The sequence below is a fragment of the Corythoichthys intestinalis genome, chromosome 1, assembly GCF_030265065.1.
Source record: "Corythoichthys intestinalis isolate RoL2023-P3 chromosome 1, ASM3026506v1, whole genome shotgun sequence".
Taxonomy (NCBI): Eukaryota; Metazoa; Chordata; class Actinopteri; order Syngnathiformes; family Syngnathidae; genus Corythoichthys; species Corythoichthys intestinalis.
In genome coordinates, this window is record NC_080395.1 from 47905974 (window position 1) to 47926364 (window position 20391).

Genomic DNA, 20391 nt, shown 5'->3' on the forward strand with positions numbered 1-20391 from the left:
AACACCCATCAATCCATTATCAATTATTCTAATCCAATTTTTGGGTCAAGGGGTGCTGGAGCATATCCTTGTTGACGTCCAGCAAAGAGTATACTCTGGTCACCAGTCGATTGAGGGGCCAATATTCAAGTTTACTTTTTAAAGCAAATGCCACCAATTCCGTGGACTGGCCCAACAACATCTCATGCTATTTCAATTTTTTGCTACTCACTCCTGATGCTACTTTGTTACCCTGGATACTGTACGGGTGCTCAAAGATATATGTACTACACACATGACAGCTCATACAAAAATAGCAAAGAGCAAAATCAAAGTGTTACGTTTCATCCGTCTTTAGCCTCTCCGGAAGGCTGCAGGCGGAAATAATACACTAGCACCGCTGTCAGCGAAGCCCACACTTGGTTAATTTCATTTAGCATGCACTCACTGTACAGGATGAATTGATTTCACTTTGTTTGCTTTTGACAAGCATGTTTATTGTGCAATGAAATGTGGAGTGGCGGAGGGCTGACAGTATCCATCAACGAGGGCCAATCTGCTGACTGCCGGGGCCAGATGAAGGTATTCATTAGCTCAGGAGCGCAGCGCTCACTCAGACAAGACAGCCAGTGTCTGCGCCCGGGGAGCGCTCGCCGTAATTTACGATGCCTCCCAGCCCATTACTCTATCACTGACACTGATTCAGCAATTTATATACTGGTGTGCATGCACACGGGCAGAGGTGAGCTGCTTATAGGGAGGGACAAAACAACTGCCTTCCATCAGCTTGTGCCACATCCGTAGTTAACCGGCAAACCAGCCACGTGATTTGCTCCACTGGAGGGCAGCCACTTTGGGCTTTCTCTGCTTTTTTTTTCTCCACACACAAACTCTTGCCACTGTAATGCAAATGCAGGGGCTTTTGTGGTAAAATAAAGTTGTGAGTTATTCTTTTAATAACATTTTTATCTGTCTGTCTGTCTGTTTGTCTATTTGTCTATCTTGGAACCATTAAAGTTTATCACTAGCCTTTCCTTGTTTCTGGCTGATGTTTAATTTGTCAACATTTAAAACTGATTTTCTAAATAAAAAGAAATGGAAATTGAAATGGAATTACTACGTTTTGTTACTAATCACTCCCTATCCACTATTAAACAATAGGAAAAAATAAAAAGTCTGCACACCCCTGTCTATGTGAGTTTTTTTGTTTTTGTTTTTTTTTACAATACAAATGAGACTAAGATTACAAATTTTTAGCGCTTTTCTCCCCAAAAAATTGATCATTAAAATTGAACCAAAAATATTTTGAAGACTGACTATAAAGGTTAGATTATTTCATTGCTTTTTTGTCACCACGTTCTGCAAGAACTAATCTCATCTAATATAAACCTGCCGCGATTCGAAGTGTTTCAGATTAACACACCCCAGATAAAGTTCAGACGTTCTAGGAGGCTTTTCATGCCATTTGCTTTTCTCCCTAGGTAGTTTTATTCTCCTAAACGTGAAGAAATGTGTACAGAAAAAGGAGAGGACCATAAAGCGCCAACACTGTGCTTCCACCATGTAGACAGTCACATACCCATGTTTCATAAAACAAAAGTATATACAGGGAATCCCCGGGTTCCGACGTACCCGGCTTACGTAATTTCAACTTTACGACGCATGTCTCTCCTCTGTTTTTCTCCAGTCGTTTTTTTTTTTTTTTTTTAGTCGCAGTGTCTCGTCCGCCACCTCTCAGCATTCATGGTAAGTACAGTAGGCCCATATTATTTGTCATAGGTCTGATTAATTTAAATGGTTGATCTCTACAGTAATTGCTATGCATATATGATATTTCATTGTAGTACAGTGTATGTGCAGTCCACTTTCTTTTGTTGGACTCAGACTTGTTTGACATCACGCCAGCGCTATTTTGTGTTAGATTTGAGCATTGCTTTTACATTGGGAAGCAGGAGTAAATGCAAGTAAATATTTCAAGAAGGCAGAGAAACGGTAAACGACACAGGTCGGCGATGACTTCCGCTGTTAGCTCGCTATTATCCCGCTAGCTTATTGAGCAGCGTTTGTTTTCACCGCTGGAGCGGTGCCACTAATAGCTGTCGTTTTCCTTGTTGGATTGCCCAAGATTTGGACCTTATTTCCCTTTGTATTATTGTGCAGCCATTGAAGTATGTTTTTGTAAGCAAATATGTCTCTATTTATTTACTTTATAGCATTATTCTACGCTCTGTGTCATTATTGTATTTTATTTTCTAATAGTGTGTTCACTGACAGTGACAAATTAATAACTTACTGTATCAGTTGTAAGAAGAATTATGGTGTGATCGGTGTTGCCAGAGACAAGTAATATGTATCTTATTTTTTACTTCATTTTATTAATATGACATATAATACATGTTTTGGGATATTTAGGGGTAGCCTAATTAAGGAGTTAATTCTGACCGACGCGGAAATTCGGGTTACGTCACCAGCGTAGGAACAGAACTCGTTTGTAACCTGGGGACTACCTGTAATAGTTAAATAACTTCCGCTCATTAATATTCATGACGTTAGCTACTGTTGCTAAGGGGGTATACGCTATCGTTTGTCCCCAATAAGAAATGAATGGAAATCGTGTACGAAGGAGATGTTTACAGAGCTAAACCTACCAATTCTCTCTGAAAATGATGTTCCTGGTGTTAAATTCACTGGCAAAGATATGGAAGAACATAAAATTGTTCAGTTAAAGAGATGGCTTGAGTGTCGAGGGCTGAAAAAATGGAAAAAATGAGCCGACCTGAGCATAACCATAGCTTTTGTTATCGACAATTTTTTCTTATGCGACTGACAATGACATTCTCCTGTTTCAACAAGCTATCCTTTACCACCAGCCCTGTGTTTCTTATATATTATATCCTCTGGTTGTCCTACATCTCTGACCTTTCTTGGGGGTAATTTATATTGTTAGTTTTCTGTAGCAATTGCAAATGCTACTCAGTGACGAACACTTTTAATTTTTTCATTGATAACAAATCTTAATTGTATAATTTATTTACACTTTCCCCTTACTAAAGTTGTTTTTTTTACTACAGAAAAGGTAACAGTGGCAGTCAGATACCATTTTAATTCTTTTCAGGTCATTCATTGTCAGACAGAAGCAGCACGGCACAACGTCACACTAAAAGAGAAGTACCGTATTGGCCCGGATATAAGATGGCCCTAATTATAAGACGACCCCCTCTTTTTCAAGACTCAAGTTTGAAAAAAAACTTTTTAAATGCGCCTTGAGAGCCTTGAAAGGTGGAAAAGCACTATACAAGTATAACACCATTTTCATTTTCACCATTTTTATACAGAAAATAATTACAGTACATCCGAAACAAATGATTATAGCAATATATTTGAGAGAAAAAGCGTTATTTTGCCTCATTCAAATCTTAATATCTGAACATTTAAATATGTAAACTAAAGTGCAATCACATTCGTAAATTAATGACTTCTGCTTTTTGAAATTTGAATAAACCAATCTCTTGTGATAAAACAACAAAATTGCAATATTTGCATTAACCATCAAACTGAAGTCTAACTGTAACTGCAGTCTTGAAACAAATTTTTTCCGCAGTTTTTGGTTTCAGGAAACGTATGAAGAAAACATCCTTCATATGTCGTCATGTCTAGAGTCGTTTCTAGAAGTTCAAAAAAACAATGTGTGATCGGCATGTTCGTTTTTGAAAGATTAGTAGCAGAATTAACATGGTTTCAATGCGAGGGCGTGTCTATAATGTCCCACTTTCGCTTTACTTCCGCTTTACGATGCGACGTCACGGTCTAAAAATTGCATGCATGCGGTACTCCATTCCACATACAAAAAAAAAAAAAAAAAAAAAAAAACATCGCATGAATAATAGCCTGACTGATACACAAGCACGAACAACTCACTGGGGAAAAATGTATTATGTTTTTGTCATTTACACACAATAAGAAATGTTAGGGAATCCTCTCATTTACAAATGCAGCAAGATTGCAAATTGAAGAATGGCTATTTAAACATGGGCGCTTCCTGCTCAGATAAACGTGCCGCCTTCCATTCAGTCAGGTAATATATGACTATCAGAGACAACCTACACATTAGTGGCCTGTCTCATCAAATCCCTTCAATCCCCAACAAGCAATTTGCCGCAATATTGTTTCGATCTTCCAGCTTGAAGGTCATGACACGGATCCGGCATTTTGCCGATTAGCGTTAAAGCACAGTTTGTCTCCGAGTGGCAGGACGGTTGGGAATCAGTTAGGTGGATGTGTGGCAGTGTAAATAAACACAGATGTTAAGCAGTGACGGCCCGGGTAATACTTTAGCGTTTTTGTTGGGGCGGGATAACAAAGAGGGAGTACTGTTTAATAGAATTTATTGTGATTCATGAGGCCCGTGGCTCACGTGCGACAGAGGAATATTACACTTCTTTTTTAATTTGTCTCTCCTGTAAACCTTGCAGATGAACAGCATGAATTACAGTCAGGGAAAATGGCTTTATGTTTACGAGGAGGTGGTGAATGAGGGGCGGATAAAAAGTGAAAGAAATAGCACCCATGACTGCAGGCTGAGACTTGAGCGCACACTCAGTCACAAGGTAGCCTCACTCTAGTCCTCCACACCTCTTCGCACGTTTGCTCCCAGGGCTGCCTTCAGGCACGCGTGCTGGCTGTGTAGAAAAAGGCGGCCTTTGCCTTCAATTGCAGCGTGTGGAGAAGTCAAACTTCTCCTCAAACGATTGTGATGGGAGAGGGTCGGGATTCAACTTGCAATTTAACATGTAGCACGTCATATAGCTCAAAGGTCGGCCAACCTGATGGGCTTGACTAATAGAATTGGCAAACCTGTTGGGATGGCTTCAAACCTCTGACTGGAGGCGTTTATCGGCGACAATGAAGCCTCTCCCTTGGAGAGGGATCATGTTGGATTAATTGTGTGGGAAAACAGGACATGACATTCGGGGTGCGGGCTGCTCCAGCCGAAGCTCAAAGCATGCTAATTAAAGTGACACAAATTACGAGAGAGCTAAACCCCATTTAACATGTCAATCCCCCAGTTTTTTTTCTTCATCATTAAAAATGTGTGTGCCTGTGTGTGCATGCATGTGTGATCACCCTCCTAACACGTGAAAACTCACAGCCAACGTGCATCGACATGTCGCTTGTTCTTTTGTCCTCTCAGTTGCATTTAATTCTCATCTTTCACAATATCCAGCTAGGTGCTAATACATGATCACTGAAAGACAATATTTAGTCATGACATTTGATAAAATATCTTAACTACTGTGGTACTTTGACTATTAAGTGCCCAACTTTAGTTTGGTGGAATTCTTTTGTGTTGTGCGCACATAAACACACACACTATGGTGGCATTTGTGAGTTTATTCATTTATTTTTACATTCCCTTTTAGAAATTGGGGATATTTTTGGAAGTTAGAAAATACTACTATTTAAATATGTTTTAACAGGCAACATTTATTTGCCATTGTTATTTTGGCAGAGGTTACTAATTGTTCATTTTTAGTATTGTTTTAATATACAGAATATAATGTCACAGTGGTTTCCACACACAGTTAAGCAACAATCATTTCTTTCTCTTTGTTTGCATGGAGTAACTCGACCCTTTCTGCTGTGAAAAATTATTAGCATGCCCATGCTTACTCAGCCTTCCTGCGCAATAAAAACCCAAGCTCAAGTCCCACGGCCTCACGGAGTAAAAGAAAAACAACAACAAATGCTCTTCAAACAATTACATTTGGAAGCGCTCCAAGATATAGAAAGAAAACAGCAATCATCCGCAACAGTAATGCAATCTTATATTCTTTTCTTCCTATTCCGTGATGTTTATAGCAATGCTTAAATCTGCATTGTCTGTGGAGCCTCAGTAGTCACATGTGCAAGCGCAACAATATAGCATCTAAGGCCCTATGTTTTTATCAGAGCAAATAAAAGTGTGGCGAGATCGCACATTTGGCTGGTGGTTTTGTCAAACGGAGGGAATCCTCTCCCTTTTCCATTCGTGGGCTGCCGCTTTTCAGTCTGCGCCGTTGCTTCGTGCTTTGCAAATATTAACTTAAGCAACTTAAAGCCTTCTGTGGAGCGTTACGATGACAGAGCCGTGCTCGCATACAGAGCCCGCTCAGTGCGGCCACTCACTTCCAGAGGGAGACCTGCATCACACTAAGGGGCTTTCACACCCTATGCAATGACTGGGAGGTACACCATGTAATTTTCCTCCTCATGAAAGTCTACAACTGAGAAACAAGTGTGCTCTCGATAAATCCCCTCCTCTGTACGTGTTCTGGAGATACAACGGCTGAAAACTGTCACCCTCTTTTCCCCTCACATCTGGATGACTTTTGACCAGAAAATAACTTAATCATAGCTTTGTCAATAATTAAAGAGCACACGCAACTGGATTTAGCTAAATGCTTGAATATATGGAGAATATCATGCCAAGGAAGGACTGCTTGCAGATCTTTACAAGGGCTTTCAGAGTAAAAATGATGTGAGTAGAGTTAACACTTTGTGGTTCACATCATAAAATCCTGCTCCCCATCAATCAACAGTGTGCTTTGCTCCTCCACATTATTCACTATGTAAAAGAGCAAAAGTTGTATTTTGAGTTATGCCTACTAGCCCGGCTCCCAGCCATCTCCCTCTGGGAACGGGACCTCTCTTCCCTTTGACCCCGGCTTGCTCCCATAATCCATCGCCCAGTGGGAACTCTGACGGGAGGCGTCGGGTGTGAGCCTTTCCCTTGGCCTTGTGAAGGAATTAAAAGGGCACAACTGCCCTGGTGTGCTCCTTTTCAGTCCTGGCTGACTCCAGCATTGCTCCGGAGGGACGACCCCCACTGGGAGACTAAGCAATGGAAGCACATCCGTCCACGGAGGAGTTGTTCAGATGACTTCCTTTCCTAGCTCACATGAATTCATGTGCGTCAAATTCAGTGGTGGCTTAAAATACGACAGTGGACTATTGATAACAATTACACTACTCACGAGAAAATATTCTTTACCCGCCACGAAGAATGACTAATGTTAATGCTGTAATGAGAAGCTGAATCTCCACCACAGATTATCTATTAGGAGTGGGAACCCCTTTGTCCCTCACGATACAATACGATTTGCGATACAAAGCTCACGATAACGATGATCTGACGATATGGTGATTCAACGATTATCGCTACATTGGTCAGGAAATCATTACAGGATATTCTACAAACAACTAATAAACAGAAAAACTAGCTTCTGCTGTGAATTGGAATCAGTTTATCACTAGTACACATCCAATCCATTTGAACTGGGAGGGTGGCAGCGAATGAACGAATTCGCTGCCATCCCTCCCACTTCAAACGGATGAACGTCTATGGCCATCAGTGGCAGCCAAATGCCAGGCAATGAGGTAATTTTTGGCCATTTAAGGTTATAAACCTGCTGATTTTCAGTTAGTCCATGTTGACTTTGGGGTATTTTATGGGTCACTTCCTGTTTGAGTTACAGAACAGGAAGTGACCTGGGAATGACCCAAATGAATAGGCAGTGACTCAAACTCAACAGGGAATGAATTGTAAATGCCCTAAAATGAACAGCATGTAGATGCCCCGAAAATCGGACCGAAAGACTGAATGACTGGTTATGAATGAACAAACGTGTCACGTCACGGGGGAGTTGTGTCACGTCATTTCCTGTTTTACTTTGAAGGCTTCACCTTCCTTGTGTCTGTACACTTGCCCTTCCTCTTGTCACCTAATCACCTATTGTTTCCACCTGTTCCGCATTACCTCTTGTGTATAAATAGTCTGCATCTCCCTTGTCTTGTGCCAAATTGTCTAACTACCCATGTTAGTCACGTCGGCCTGGTTTTACAGCAATCATAGTTGTCTAGATTTTATCCTCCATTTGGAGTACTTTTGGTTTGAACTTTTGATCATAGTTATCTTGGCTTTTTCCTCCATTTGGAAGGTTTTATGTTTGTAATTTTCCTACTTTTGGAGTGTTTTTTGTTTGAGCTTTTGATCGTGATTGTCCTGATTTATTCCTCCGTTTGGAGCGCCTTTTGCTTATATTTTTTTCTCATCCCCGCATGCCTGCGGAAGAACCTGTTTTCTCGATAAAAGTTTTTGCCTGAAACTCCGCAGCTGAGCCCGCCTCGTCATCTCGGCCTGACATAACGTTCCCAGTCTAAATGGATTGGTCTTTGAGCAACGTCAATGGCAGCCTTAGAGTTAACTGGGACAGTATTATGGTGGAAGATTTTAGTAGCCAGTTGTTTTTTTTTTTTTTCTTTTTTTTTCTTTTATAAACATTGACACCTTTGCATATCGATAACCACGATATATCATTATTTCAATATATTATGACATCCCTATTATCCATACAGTTATGTCTGCCCCCAGTTGTTAAATTGTGCTAACTAGAAGAAGTACGACAATATGCTTTCAAAGACAAACTGTGACAAAAACTGGTTAATTGTATTCAATTGTGTCATTAAAAATAATGTCTATTAGGGACTAGATTATGTTTTTCACATGAAAACGTAACTAGAATGTTTTTGTTGTTCTTTTTTGGGGGAAACAGTTATGGACATGGACCATTTTCTGATCGTTACCGATGTTACTAGGTCTCAAATGAACTGCTTCCCTCCGGGAGATACTGCAGGTGCATCACAGCCAGAAGAAACAGATTAAAGAATAGCTTCTTCCACAAAGCCGTCAATTTACTTAATGTAAAGGTGTAACTATTGTCCGTGTTGCAATACTGTCGCTGCTACAATTATCACGGACTGCTGCAATGAAGAATTCTCAATCTGTCAATCTGTCTATTTATTTATTTCAAAATCAACACTCTACCCCCTTTATAATTATACTGTTTTAGTTGGTTTGATTTTAGATAATTTAATTGTAGATTATATATTTATTAAGTAAATTTATTGAATAATTTATTTCACTGGAAGGGGAGATGCTACTTTTAAACTCATTCACTCCCAGCCATTTTCACCAGAGCAAGGCCCTTCGCTCCCGGCCGTTTTTTTCCAGATTTTGGCTGATTTTGCAAGGCCCACAGAAAATTCTGTTCCATTGCTATATAAACATGGAACCCACCAAAAGAAAGATTAGACTCTCTTCTTTCAGCAGAAAAAAAATAAGTTGATATCTTTTTCCATTCTTTAGAAATAAGCATTAGAAAATAGTTAAGAGGAGGGATGGGCCCCACCCCCATTCTCCTCTTTCACTGGCCAATTGGCCCCCACATGGTGTAAACCGGAAATACATCTCGCTGACGATAGCACCAGCATATTAGTAACTAGTTTAGATGTTCAATGTATTTCTTGTTGTTGTTTGTGTATGTGTTTCTTTTCTTTCTTCTCTTGTATTTCTTTTCTTCTGTCCCCCCATAATCCCTTCCTGTTCGCTGCTTTGTCTTAATAAAAAGGTATTTTGAATGATCACAATGGGAGTATGTCAGACTCTCAATGTGAAACATTAAAACTGTTCAGAATCCGGGCACTTAGACTTCCATTCTCTGTGTCAAACAGCTGAACAGGACAGGTTTTTTAAAAAAAAGAAAATAGTTAAGTTTGAGCAGTTTTTCAATTTCTGATGAAAAAACTGAGAAAATGAGCTTTTTGTAAACGCATACATTTCAAACATAAGTTTGACTTTAACATGGCCATTTTTTGCTTCAGTGACATTCCAAACATCTGAATAATGTTTTCCTTTTACAAAATAACATGAACAACCAGCCAAATAGAGCTTTTGATAGCAAAGTAGCAATTTATTCACACATGACTACTGAGAGATGACGGTTTGTCGCCGACATGACGCCGCTGTCGCCACGTCAGCCGTGTAAACTTTTCCCTCATCGTTGTCTGTCTCACAAAGATGGCATCTTGCCGGCAGCGCTCCGACCATGCTGCCCGGTGTTGTGCCGAAAAATAGCCGCCCCGCGTGAAATGTCCCCCCTGACGGGAACGCTTATTTATAACGCTTTATTGAGGTGAAAACATCTAATGTTTTCATGGACGCATTACAGTAATGGATTTATGACTATGATCAGTTATAAATAAATAAATTTGACAAAATACTCGTACTTTATTTTAGTAACAAATCGTGGACTGGGCCACATAACCATCTTTGAACAGAAATTTATTGGTCTACAGGTTTTCACGACCATATCTCAATGACAATCACACAGGTATGACATTTATTTGTTCAGGCAGAGTAAAATAATACATACATTCACGGTACAAGAAAATCGTTTCCATGTCCATCGATTGGTCGGAAAAGCTGTACGAGTGATGTGTGGGCGCTCAATGATAAAATAAATGAACAAATAAATCAAATAAACGCTCAATAAAGCGTTATAAATAAGCGTTCCTGTCAGGGGGGACATTTCACGCGGGGCGGCTATTTTTCGGCACAACACCGGCCGTTCACTGCTGTTGAATCGGGTTGTCTGGTCTTGCAAAATGCGCTACTGCCCTCCAGTGGCCAGTTTTATTGCTTTAAAAGGGGTTTGGAGTGTTGTTCTTTGTTTCTCAGATACAGTGGAAGGTATATATGCTTCTTACTAAAAAAAAACAAAAAACGCAAAAGACGTATAAATACGTTTTTGGGACAGTGAAGCATTTAAAACATAAAACGTATTTATTCGTTTCCGGGAGCAAATGAGTTAATCTCATTGTACTACAGTATGTATAATGACAAATAAATCTACAAAGCACGACTAGTATTGCACACAGAGTCAGTTTAATTTAACTAGGGGTGAAAGTAGCCAGAATATCTTGCTATTTTGATTCTTGAATTATGCAGGTTGAAATGGAGCATATTTTAAAGATAATGCAAACATTGAAATTTAAACTATAAGGAAATAAATAAGTAGCCTAACATAAATGAACAAAAATAAGTGTCTTTCTCTCTCAATTTTCCATGGCATTATCCTTTTTTATCATTTTCATTCTTTCTTGTTTTGTTTCTTGTTTGTTGTTCTAGAAAACCTGTGCATTTGAACCAATCAGAGTTAACTATCCATGCTGATTACGTGCCAGTCTGTCAGCCAATTGAACGGACGACTCATCACTGAGATACACTGAGACAGAGCCGCTGGGCAGAACTCCGCGGAATAAATAAGTAATAAATACCGGTGAAAACAGATTACACTACACAATTACTTTATTAGCCTTGTTGTTAACACTGGTTTATGTAAATCTGACGTTTAGTAGATTGTTTCCTTCTTGGAGCCTGGCAGGGTTTTTTTTCATCATGGGGTTTTGACAGTTGCTGTCATATTTTCGGGATCAAAGTACCGTTCCGACCTGTTCCGGTCCACTTTCACCCCAAATATAACCTTCTTGACACTTGCTCAGTGGTAGCTGTAGATGTAATTAGTAGATGCAGTATTGTGAGTGTGTGATGCCAGCTGCAAGATGTTGGGTTACATTGTACTGAGAAATATCTATCCTCCTTCCCTGAGACACTTTGAGGTATCAGAGGTGAGTCACAACCTTTTTCTTCTTTGCTCGAGCTCTCAAATGCCATGGAAACAGCCACAAATATTTATGCCGGACAAACAGTGCCGCTGTGTGCGTACTGCTCTCTCCTGTGAAGAAGCCTGGGCCACAAAGAGAGGTGACGCTTTGTCACTATGGTGCAAGCAAAATTTACTCTCCTGTGCCCGAGACCTCAAACAAGCACAACAGCAGCAGGAGTCCAAGCTTGGAGAAAAGCCAGCTTTGTCCTAAGGTGCCCTTGTCCTCCAGCTCACCTACCTGTGATAACCTTTGAAGCAGCATTCACCCCAGCCCCCACATGTCTACCAAGCATTCGCCTCTACACCAGTCATTCGTCAGTCGTCGCCAGATGGAGGCGCACTGTTCATGCTTGCCATGCTGGATTGGTTTATAACATACTTTTGCCCAGAACAAATCCAGAACAAACCTCTTGACCATTCGACTGTCTGAGACGTATTGTAAAAGAACAGTAATGTATAAAACCTACTTGAACAATGTGGTGCATTGTAACTTTTTTGTGTGTGGTGTGATTGGTCAATATGAGGATTCCCTCTGAAAGTGATGATATGAACCTAGAATTTTGCTCCATTTGCAAACTGATTCACGTCATCTGAAATGTACGTAACGCATTAACCACATGGATAAGTGGTAATGACAGGGAAATCTGTGTGTTAAATGCAGAGACTCTTCATTTCACGTATCTGTTTTTTGTGAGACCACAGATGGTAAAAATAGCAGAAACAGCACTGCTCTTAAAATCACACATTTTAACCGAGCACCTTGTTAAGAATATGAACCAAATGAAGTAAACCAAAACCAAACATCTGTGTTATTTTCAGCTTTGGTTCAGTGAACCAAATTCCAAATGTAAAGTTGCAGTACACATCCATGCCTTGACTTACAAGTAGCTTGGAATCTGAAATTTACAGTACTCATACAGCAGAACGCAAAAAGTATATGTACGATAAAAAAAAAAATGTCCTGACCGTCAAGATCCTCAGGCCTGGTCAGATCAATTACTCTGTGCCCAATTTTCCCATCTTCAGCCAGCTTGCCAAGGTGGTGCCCGAGTCCTTCAAAATGGGCCCGTTCCTGTAAAGGAAGAATACATAGTCAGGTGGACTGAACAACATACTTTATTATGAAGGCTAACAGTAAGACACTTAGCGCACAAGTGACGCCATATCGCTGTGATTTTCTCGAAACGATGCAGAGCCCCGCCACCATCATTTATTCAACGTTTGCTGTGTCGCCTCTTGAGCTGTGATTAAACTGGGCACAGTGTTGTACTTGACGCACAATGAAACCCTGTCATTCAGAGCGCCGTGACAATATCGAATGTCATGTCCATGTGCATTTCCAGAATAAAATAACAGCTTTTGAATAGTTGATGCACATTACACTTAATGTATTATGCAGGGGGGAGAGTACTGACTGCCGCTGGCTCTATTGTTAAATGACCTACTTCCTCAGTGAATAGACAGGGTTTTAGCAAGGGGTTGCCTTGCTCTCCAAAGACTTAACTTGAAGATGGACACTTTAGTCTATGATACAAAGATGATATATTGAATTAAAAAGCAAAACGTGGCAAAACTGCCAAATTGTTTCAATACTCTATGTAGTTGTGAAGAGTTTCTCCTTATGTAAAGAAAAAAACATATTTTTTGGGGTGTGGGGGGCGACATATTAATTGCGATTTAATTCTGTTCAGTGGGGAAAAATAATTTGAAAAATTTATATCTCAAGAAACCAGACCCGTGCCGCCCATAAGGCGATTTACGCAACTGCCTAAGGGCGCAGCAGCGTCCTAAGGGCATCAAGAAAAATATTCAAATAATATTTGATGATAGCAGTATTCAAAAAATTAAACAAAACAATAAAAAAAGAACAACAAAACCATTCATAATACGTCTTTAAATAATAATGAAATCATTTTTTAGTGTGCCTTCTGCCCGTTTCACTTTTTCCTGTGATGTGATAATTTCACCACAGACCCTAGTCTCCCTCACCAACCAGCAGACGAGCGAGCTACCTGAAGGTGCTATTTTTAGCCTCCGCAATTGAGCGACGTTACGGTGACAAGTCAACTTCATGAAGACAAAGACAAAAGCCCTCTGGGTCGGAAGAAAAAGAAAGTCGAGACCATAAACGTGAAGAAAACAGAGGTTTGTTGTGATGATTTTTTTCAACTGCATAAGCACGTAGACTTAGCGCAACTGCAAGCTAGCGGTTATTTACATAGAGTTTATATGACAGTGCTAAAGCAAAACTATACTGTATCATTAGCCAGGCTGTTGTTTTAGAAATATTTTTAGTATTCAGCCAGCTGTTGATTAGTTTCAGTTAAATTTACTCCCCCTCCAATTTTTGAAAAATTTGGACAAAGTCTATGGGGTACTAAAATTGTCTTGCTTACTTTCATGTGATGTGACCGACTTTTACCTTGTGTTAAATTGTGCTTTTCAAATAAATTTGCCTTGCCTAAAAGTGCCAAGGTTAATTAAATGAATACACCATTAAATATGCAATTAACAATTTCAAAGTTCTGTAGTATGGGGGACTAAAAGTGCCATGGATTTAAATGCAAACATTTGACTTTAAATGTGACATTAATTCATTAAAATGGCGATCACGTTCATGTAAAAAAAAAAATTCAATTTATTTAGTTTTTTTTTATTTTTATTTTTTTATCATATATTATTTAATTCATAATTATCAGATAGTCCTGTGTAGTTGCAGTGCTTCAAGAATGTATTTTCTTTCAACTACGCCCATCGGATCCAATAGACAGGTACAGTAGGCTGCAAGAATTTAGGCACTATTATGGTTATGTCATGCTGGTTTCACAATCAGCAGCAATTTGACTAATATAATGTAACATTCCACTTTCTTCTCTTTGTAGATGCTCTTCTGAAATATTTTCCTTCTACCTCTGTAGATCCTGGGCCATCTTTTACAGCGAACTTATCCACATCAGCACCAAGTCCAAGCCCCACCAAGTCCAGGAAAGAAGTGCACCTTCCAAAACAACTGTCATATGAAAGTGCAATAGATGCTTTTGCATCAGTGAAGACAAGGTGAGTAAGGTTCTAGGTCAAGGTGAAAAAAAAGTTGCATTTTAAAGTGTTGTGTGTGTCTTTATATAGGTTTGTGTTGGTGGGTGTTAATCATATTGTAATAACAATTGTAATATAGTGTAAAATAGTGTTTTTTATCGGTGCTTTTGAATAGTTATTAGAGCATTTTTCTTTTAATTTCTGCACTTGTTCGTTGTCTTTTTTTATATACAAAGAGATAACGTGCTTTTTCAGTGTGAGTGTTTAAATATATGCGGTGAAAATAGGGGGGGGGCAACAAATATGTTGCCTTGGGCACCAAATTGGTCAGGAACGGCCCTGCAAGAAACCACTGTACACGATTCCAATCACAAGTTCTTTTTTACAACTATTCGCGGCAAATTGAGTGATCGTGTGCTTGTGGCACTTTGCTTACAAAAGTGTTTTTAAATGATGACATATGAACACTTTGTAATGAAAAGATTTAGTGCGCCGTCCCGTTTACAGCAGCACATGCGTGCACTCGTGCGCCCACAGAAGAGTATTCATCAGCCGATCGTATTATTACTCTTAATGAAAGAAGCCAGCAGCCTACTGACAAAGTGACTGATGTCTGATTAGCCGGGCGGGCAATGGGCTGCTTCAAATGTGACTTGGACAGTCGGCGTTCACGGGTGCTGCGTCTCTGTAATAAAGTCGTCACGTCGTTCCTCCTCCGTGCTCTGTTGGTCCCTTCCGATCAATCAAGTCCTTTTATAAACTCATGATCATTAAGCATTGCGTTGGGCTGAGAAGCTCAGAGTGTCGAGTTATGGAGATAACGCATTAAACTGTTGTTAACTGTTTTTCCGTTTTCAGATTTTTTTTTCCAGTAGAAGTATTTGATTGACCATTGCAGCATCTTATAGCAAATATAAGAGCTTGATTTTAATTATCTTAAAATCTCATTTCAAAAGCGATTTTTTTTCGTATTTCTGGCAGCCTTGCTAACAACATGTTATACCATACCACCCAGCCACCCCAAAAAAGATTTATGGATAAACCTTTGCCTCAGTAAATTCTACTTCAAATTTGCATCCTAAAGTTATATATGCTTTTGTACGTAAGCAAGCAATTATATGCATTGAGAAAATAGATTAAGAAGTGGCCTAGTGTTGCCTCCAATTTTGCCAAAATGATTGAAATGAGGGCAGAAGTTAAATTATTTGAATAGAAGATGGCTGCTACATAATTTTGGAAGACAAACTTGCATTTCTGTCAAACATACGTACCTTCTTTAGACATTCTCTCAGATTTTAGGAACTTGCAGTTCCTCACATATAAAGGAGTGAAGGCGATATGATTCCACCAATACTCATTGGATTTCAAATATTGTTGCAGTTATGAAAAGCACAATAAGGACAGTCAAAAGTCTAATTATTCAATTTGTGGTCCAAGTGTGTGGCTTCAGTGGAATGGCTCACATATTTTCACTTCCGAGGGACTTGAATAACCAAATGAGCCTCGTGATTAGATTGCACACCAGCAATACGTTTTGTGCCATGCATGCTAAAGAAATCTTGCTTTATGAGCACCAACATATTTATACCTGATGTGAAGGTCTAGCCAGAGTAACTTTCGTACCCTTACTGTGCTTGATATGCTAATTATCTTCATGCTGCCAGTGCAATATGGAAGCACAAATTTCCATAAAATTTTATATACCAAGCGTAATATACTTATTGGTTATACGTGTGGTAATTTATGTTCGCATGGCATCAGGGTTTTGTTTTAAACCTTGAAAATATTCACTGAACTAATGCTTCTTTATTGCCCACGCATCAAGTGCTGTGATAAATTAATGGCACTTTTATTATTTTATAGTGTCATTAAATTTTTACTGATCACTCTGATACAGAGGAGTAGCAAAGGACACACAGTATCAAGGGAAGCAGTCTTTCTTGCCAGAGAGAGAGAAGAGAAGAGGCACATATAACAAAAAAAGGTAGATCAACCAAGCCAGAAGGATAAATGAAGAGAGGAGGTGACGTTCAAAAGTAGGGAAACAAAAGCTAAAAGGGAACACTTTAATCGGTCTCTCACATTGACCACGACCGCTGGCAAGCCACCAGTTTCTCCCTTAAATGACTTCAGCATGTCGCACTCCACCCCAGCGCAACTCCACTTACAGAGATGCGCCCCGCGCTGCACAATAACACATTATCATCCGCCTTTTTTGAAAATATTTGTTGGTTGCAGACGAGGCCGCCGAGAGAAGACGTGCGTCACGGAGGAAGTGAAATGAGGAGGAATAGAACTTGTCGGGCGAGAGGAAGCCAAAAGGAGCTCTTGTCAGTGCTGTAAAGAGAGCTTTAATCTGGCAGACCGCAGAACATGTGCTGCTCTGCCCACAGGGTGTATTCTGGGCAAAGGCGGGTGGCGGACAGCCCTGTGCATTGTGCGTTCTCCTGCCCTATATTTAAGCCAGGCACTGCCAATCCTGACACTCCTTCAGCTTCTTTGTAAATAGCTCCAGGCTATAGGCAAAGCCATATGGCCAGAGATTGTTCAAATGGAGATGAAAGGCAAACATAGACGGGCGGGATAGAAATCAGCATGCTTTTTGTCCATGATACCGATTGCTAGACGAGATAAGTAGTTACTAAAGTTTTTAACAACTTCATAAACACTGAGCTTGAGAAAATTTGATTTGCGATGAAAGACCTAGGTTTCATGTTAGGGTGGCGTTTTCTAATGATAAGGGAGTTTGACTTTGTTTTGAGTGGAATTTTCCATTTCCTCATTTTTTTGTTCTTTTCTTTTTTCCCCAAATAAAAATGGTTTCTGTTTATGAAACTTCAACAAATGTATTTGACCAACAATGAAATAGTTACAGCCTGTTCTTCAAAAACAAGTCTGATAAATACAGCTTATCTTGACAAATGTATTCAGTTGAATCAAAATAAGTACATTGTAATAGTATGCACAACTTTAAGACTAAATATAGACAAATGTAAAACTATCTCAAGAATGATTCAAAGAATAATTAAATGCAAAGGTAAAAACAGAAGTTAAATTTTAAAAAGTAAATACATGTTTCAAAACAATAAAACGTGTAATTACAATCTAAATACAGCTAAATCAAATTTAATGAACGAAGAAAAAAAATAAACAAAAAAATAAAACAATGCATTATTTTGGACTTTTAAAAACAGTAAAAGTCACTTTAACATTATGCAAAGTTTAAAACTTTAATGGCATGATTCTTTGTGCAGTGCACAGGGAGAAAAAAAAACAGGCCCAAAATTTGGAAAGGTGTCATTTCTATAATAGTGTTATCATTTTTGTAATTAAAAGTAGTTTATTTTTAATTTGATGAATGATGTTCTAACTACTCACTACTTGAGTAAAATAGCCAGCCATCCTCCCAATACACCCAGTGGTGGACATGTGACCCTATTCTGCACCCACCTCCTTCTCCACCACACACACACACAATTAAAAACTGGAGAAGTAGCAAATCAATTTCTAGGATTTATCCCAAAAAATGGAGATCACTTATATACTGCATTTATCTACATCGTTACTAGATGTGGGAATCTTTGGGCAGCTAACAATTCAATTACGATTACGATTCGGAGGCTACGATTCGATTATAAATCGATTATTGATCCCCCCCTTATTATCTGAAAAAAAAATTGAAAAAAAAAAAAAGCCTCGCAGGCTTAAATAAACGACTATTTCAGTATCAAGTTAACAGTTAAAAACAATAAATAATATACTCAAATCCCCATTCTGTATCAACAGCTTTAAATTACATTCAATTAATTTAATGTTGTGAATCAACTGTTAAAGTTGTTAAAATTCCCGTTAATACCTTAATTTCCCTTTTGTCTACTTTCAACATGTGAAAGTTTTAAAACTATTTTAAAGATAGATTCAAGTCAATATTTTACCGATTTAGGAGTATTTTAGATAAAAAGTTAATTAGGTTCGCTTGGAAGGTTCGCTACAACAGCCTTGCAGGTAAGTCTACTGCTTTAAGATGGCGGCCGTTTACTAACGCCTGCATCTAGCTTTCTGTACATGTGCTGCTAACACCACCGAGTCTATATTGCATCTAGTCCTATATAAATATGATATCTACCGTAACATTATGAGGACGTACTTTGTAGCAGCTGTCGGCAGCAGTCAGGTATGTTGTTGTTTTTTTATCTCGCGGCATGAGTTGAGCTAGAGCCTTGAGTTGAGCATTGGCATTACCCGAGGGGCCGGGTAATGACAAGCATGATGTTTAGCTACTCTCGCTCCTTTCCTCATTGTGTCCCGAAGACCGCACGGCACGCTGAGTGTGTTTTACTTCCGCTTTACATGACATACAGTATTTCAATAATCGGAATTTGGATATTTGTGAATCGTTCTCGAATCTTCCACGGCCGAATCGCGAATAATCTAAGAATCGGAAATTTCGCACACCTCTAATGGTTACCATGCCCAAAGTACTTTACATTAGCACACATTTACACATTCACACACCAATGGTGCTGCTGCCATGCAATGCGCTGCCAACTCATTGGAGGTAAGTTAGGGTTCAGTGCCTTGCCCAAGGGCACTTCGACAGTGGGGAGTCTTAGCTGGGAATCGAATTGCTGACTCTTCGGTCCCAGGACAACTCGAGCTACCAACTGCACCACGGCCGCAACCAAACATACCTGACTGGACTGATTCAGCCTTGGATGAACATTTTGCCATGTTATGAATGTTTTTCCAATGGCAAAGTGTGGGACGGGACACTCGAATGTTTGTGTAAGTGATAAAAGAAAAAAAATTAAGAAAATCATATGTAGTCAGTTTTTCAATTTTCTTTTGCAAAATATCTAAACCAAAAGCCTTTTGGTTCACTCTAGCTTGCTGCACTCTGTTATTGTTACTTTTGGCCATACAGTAAAGTAGACTAGAGTTAATACAGTGAGTTTTGTGCTTAGAAATCTCAGTGAAATCAGACAGTTGGATTATCCACAATTTTGAAGCTTTGGCTAAAATTTCAGCCGTGTTTTCTTTCATAGAAAAATAATACAATCACACTTTCATAAATGTGACCTTTAACAGCTGCAGAACTCTAAGCAGCCACTTAAGTTTGATAATGTGCTGAAGTGGTTCTGGTAATATCGCACACCTGGTGCAAGGCAAGTTGAAGGCTCGCTGACCACAATATGGGGTTGGGTAGATCACGTTTCAGTCGTCAGTGTGGTCTGCTACCCTCAAAAAAAAAAAAAAAAAAAAAAGGGAAAAGAAAAGCTAAACGTCTCAACAGTCCTACAGAGACAAAGGCTGCTCAACGCTCATCTGTTTTGTGTTTTTATTGTAACCAGTTGCCATGTTATTTATAATCCTGCAGCTTTCCAGTAGTTTTGTGAGTTTTGAGCCATTTCGATGTTAAGCATATCCAGCCACGCGGTGAACCCGCGGTTTCTTTAATGCTGACTGTTGCTCTCTTTTTAACCCGCTGCTCTGCCTTTGTTAGGACTAATGTTGGCAGCAGCCGAATCAAACAGTAGCTGCCGCAAAAGCTCGGCATCTGCTTCCATACTAGTTGTCTTAAACGTCACATAGATGTAGACATGGCTTGACATTCCCCTCGCATTTACGCTGCTAGGGCATCACCTCATTTGTTTAAAACACAAGCTTTTGATTAAATTAAGGGGCCTAAACTGTGTAAGTGAAGGGGAGCTAAACCTTTTCTAGGCTTGCTGCCAATTTGGCATTTATTGTTTGTTTTTAATAAAACACTATAGCATCATTATTCAGGATGACTTATTTTCTGGTTTTTGTTGGAAGAAAAACTTCAATGACT

The 20391-nt window shown here is 39.3% G+C and overlaps 1 protein-coding gene across 5 annotated transcripts in view; it reads right to left on the reverse strand.

Annotated features, from left to right (window-relative positions):
• Window positions 1–20391, reverse strand: part of sox6 (SRY-box transcription factor 6) — a 202737-nt gene that overhangs the window by 14126 nt on the left and 168220 nt on the right. For all 5 annotated transcript variants that reach the window (XM_057820051.1, XM_057820286.1, XM_057820200.1 and 2 more), the window contains one exon: window positions 12489–12594. In XM_057820051.1, the coding sequence (XP_057676034.1) occupies window positions 12489–12594 (106 nt within the window). The remainder of the gene's footprint in view (window positions 1–12488; window positions 12595–20391) is intronic.